Source organism: Bison bison, unplaced genomic scaffold (genome assembly GCF_000754665.1).
Source record: "Bison bison bison isolate TAMUID 2011002044 unplaced genomic scaffold, Bison_UMD1.0 scf7180017864375, whole genome shotgun sequence".
NCBI classification, from domain to species: Eukaryota; Metazoa; Chordata; class Mammalia; order Artiodactyla; family Bovidae; genus Bison; species Bison bison.
Window position 1 is genome coordinate 4,135,608 of NW_011494947.1, and position 2,948 is coordinate 4,138,555.

General features: G+C 62.9%; 1 protein-coding gene across 1 annotated transcript in view; it reads right to left on the minus strand.

Annotated features, from left to right (window-relative positions):
• Nucleotides 1-269: 269 nt before the first annotated feature.
• FAM73B (family with sequence similarity 73, member B) overlaps nt 270-2,948 on the minus strand; it is a 25,403-nt gene continuing 22,724 nt past the window's right edge. Inside the window, exons 15-16 of the mRNA XM_010856812.1 lie at nt 2,358-2,474; nt 270-2,088 (exon numbers count right to left, since the gene is read on the minus strand). Coding sequence (XP_010855114.1) covers nt 1,882-2,088; nt 2,358-2,474 — 324 coding nt within the window. The 3' untranslated portion in view covers nt 270-1,881. The remainder of the gene's footprint in view (nt 2,089-2,357; nt 2,475-2,948) is intronic.

Consider the following 2,948-nt stretch of genomic DNA (forward strand, 5'->3'; position numbering starts at 1 on the left):
GGGTCTGCAGTCCCTGCCAGGTCCAACGGCCGTAACTTAGAGACAGGGCCTCCGAGGCTGAGACCAGCGGTCTTACCTAGATGCTGCCAGAGCGGGACTCACACCCAGGCTGCCCACCCACATCTGTGGCATTGCACTGGCCCCTCCCTGCCAAGGGCCAAATGGCCTTGCCAGGCCTCCTCTGCCCTTCTGGAGCCTCCCCGGACCCGCATCCCAAAGAGCAGGCCCCCCAGGAAGCAATGGCCACACATGCACGGCGACGCTGGAAGGAAATCATTTAAATCATTTATTTGACTCGAGTCGATGTGCACAGGCCCTACCGTACAAAAGTGGGAAGCTGCAACAAATCAAGTGCCAGAGGCAGTGCATGGACATGTAAACACAGACAAGGTGAAAATGCCACTTCTGGGTGACCGGGGAGCAAATCAGAGCAGCCAGGGCCTAGGCCCAACACATTCACAGCACGGGCGGGGGGAGTGCAAATGAGCGGAATGTTAGCATGGAGGGGCCTCCCCATCCTTCCCACCCAGAGGGAGGCAGCTAAGACCTCAGACACGTGGGTTTGGAGCCAGAAGCATAGTTAGTGCACAGTGGTCCCTGCAGTCTGGGGGGCGGGAGTAGGCTCACAGAAGATGGGTCCTCTCCTGCCCTGCCTCCCATCCCACCCCGGGGACCCCTTTGCCATTCAAAGGAGGGCGCCCCCGGGACTAAGGAGCCAGTCCCAACTCCAGAGTGTGGAAAAACAGGAGTCTGTGTCTCTTGGAGGCATCCCCCTGCCCTCCAACCCTGCCTGGAGAGGGGCGGACCTCAAAATAAAGTGTTAAGGCAATAAATGAAACACCTGTTTCCTCAGGTGCAAACAGCACAAGGGGAAAGAGTCTGCGGGCAGACAGAAACCCGGCGACGTGGGGACTGATGCCCGCAGCCTTTGGCAGCGGGCTTTGCACTGCTCCTCGGTTTGTGCGTCAAGTTGAAGGCTGAGGGCCCGGTGAGTTTCCTGTCCTGATGCCGGTCCAGCCGCCTGCATCCTCTGACCATCCCCTGCCCCACGGCTCCTCAGCCCCTCACTCTCAGGGAGCGAAATAACCCCGGTCAGAGCCTCCAGCCCAGCGCCTAGCAGCAGCCAGAGAGTCCCGGGCTCAGAGGGCAGGGCGGAGGGTGGCCAGCCGCACCTCCTCCATCCTTGGCGGTGGCAGAGGTGGGAGGGGAAACAACAGTCTCCGGGAGGGCCAGGGAAGGGCAGAGGACAGCGTCCTGCTCCAGTGCTTGGGTTTCTCAAGGGCCTGATCCCCGTCCAGACATGAGCCCAAGCGGGCCCACCTCGGGATGGCCCAGGCCTGATGCCCACCAAGGTGCCCCCAGCCGCAGCCTTCACCCCTGGAGCTGTTCTTTCGGGTGGCGGCAGGCCGTGAGCACTGGCCAGGTCCATGCCAGGACCTGACACTGGCCGGCCCGGGCTCCTTCACCACAGAGCCCTGCCACCCTCTCTTCCATCTCCACCCTCCGAGCCCCCCTGGGAGGCGGGAGGTGTTGGGGACCCACACCCTGGGCATCCCATGTCCACCTGATTCTTCCTCTCTGGCCCCCTGGCCACCAGTCCAGCCTCTGCTTCCCCAGGCCCAACTGAGGGCGGGTCAGGTGGACCCCTCGGGGCTCCCTCCATCTCCAAGGAAGTCTGCCCTCCACCTCCGGGCCCTGGGGATTCCCAGATGATGGAGGCAAGGCCAGGGGCAAGTAAGTGCCCTTGGCCACCACGGCCTGGGCTATGCCACTGCTGATGGCCAGACACCCAGGCCTCCCACGCCAACCCAAAGGCCTCTCTCTGGCGTCCCCCACGTGAAGGCAGCCCAGGCAGCCACCATCCTGGGCCCAAAGCAGCCACTACTGCAGTGCCTCCAGGGGCCCGTTCTCCCGGGGCAGCACGCCGTTGAGGCCAGTGCTGCTGGCCGCTGGCACCCCCAGGTAGCCGAGCAGGATCTCGCTGCGGCGCCGGGACAGCTGGAGGATGTCCTCAGCCAGCGCCGGCACGGATGTGTAGCGCACGTTGTCCAGGTCGAACATGTCGGTCAGGTACTGCACAATCTGGTGCTGGGGGACATGGCTGGCATCAGGCTGGGCCAGGGCCCCTGCCCCCCACCAAGCTGGGGTTCTCCAGACCACCCAAAGCCGCTCCCCTGACCCCCCGCCCCGGGGGGACCCCAACTCAGCCCCTTCTGTCCCCCGTTCCTGCCCTCCTGGGGCTTCCTGTGGACCCACCCGGGGCCAGGTCCCCAGTGGAAGGGGCAGGCACCCTGCCCAGACCCTTCTCCAGACACAGGGCCAGGCAGGCAGCTGCAGACGCCAAGTTCCCTGTTTACCTTAAAGAAAGCACAGACTTCAGAGAGCTGAGGCTTGGGTCCAAGGAAGCCAAAGGCTAGGACAGGGCTAACGTGCTCCGATACGGAGTAGAAATGGGAGATGAAGCCATCAGGCACCTGTTGGGGGGGCGGGCGTGGGGCAGCAAGGCTAAGGGCTGGGACCCGGGCAGGGAGAGGCAGCCAGGCCCTGGGGTCATATTAAGAGCTGGGGCTTCAGAGGCATGTCCGGCTCATTCATGTCCTTGCTGGGTGATGTTGGGTGAGTGACTGGGGCTTTCTTTTGTAATTAAAAAAAATTTTTTATTTTAAATTTAGCAGCACTACACAGCTTGCAGGATCTTAGTTCCCTGACCAAGGATGGAACCCAGACCCAGCAGTGAAAGCATCAAGTCCTAATCACTGGACTGCCAGGGAAGTGCCCCCAAAACCGGGGCTTTCAGAGCCCTGGTTTTTGCCTCTGCAGCATAGGGGCCACCTCAGGGTGGTGGGGAGGGCTGCCGGAGGAGGGGCCCGGGGTAGGCTCAGTGCAGGAAGTGCCCAGGGCACGTGGCGGTGGCAGCTGGTATCAGCTGGGCGGCAGAGCTGGGCTGG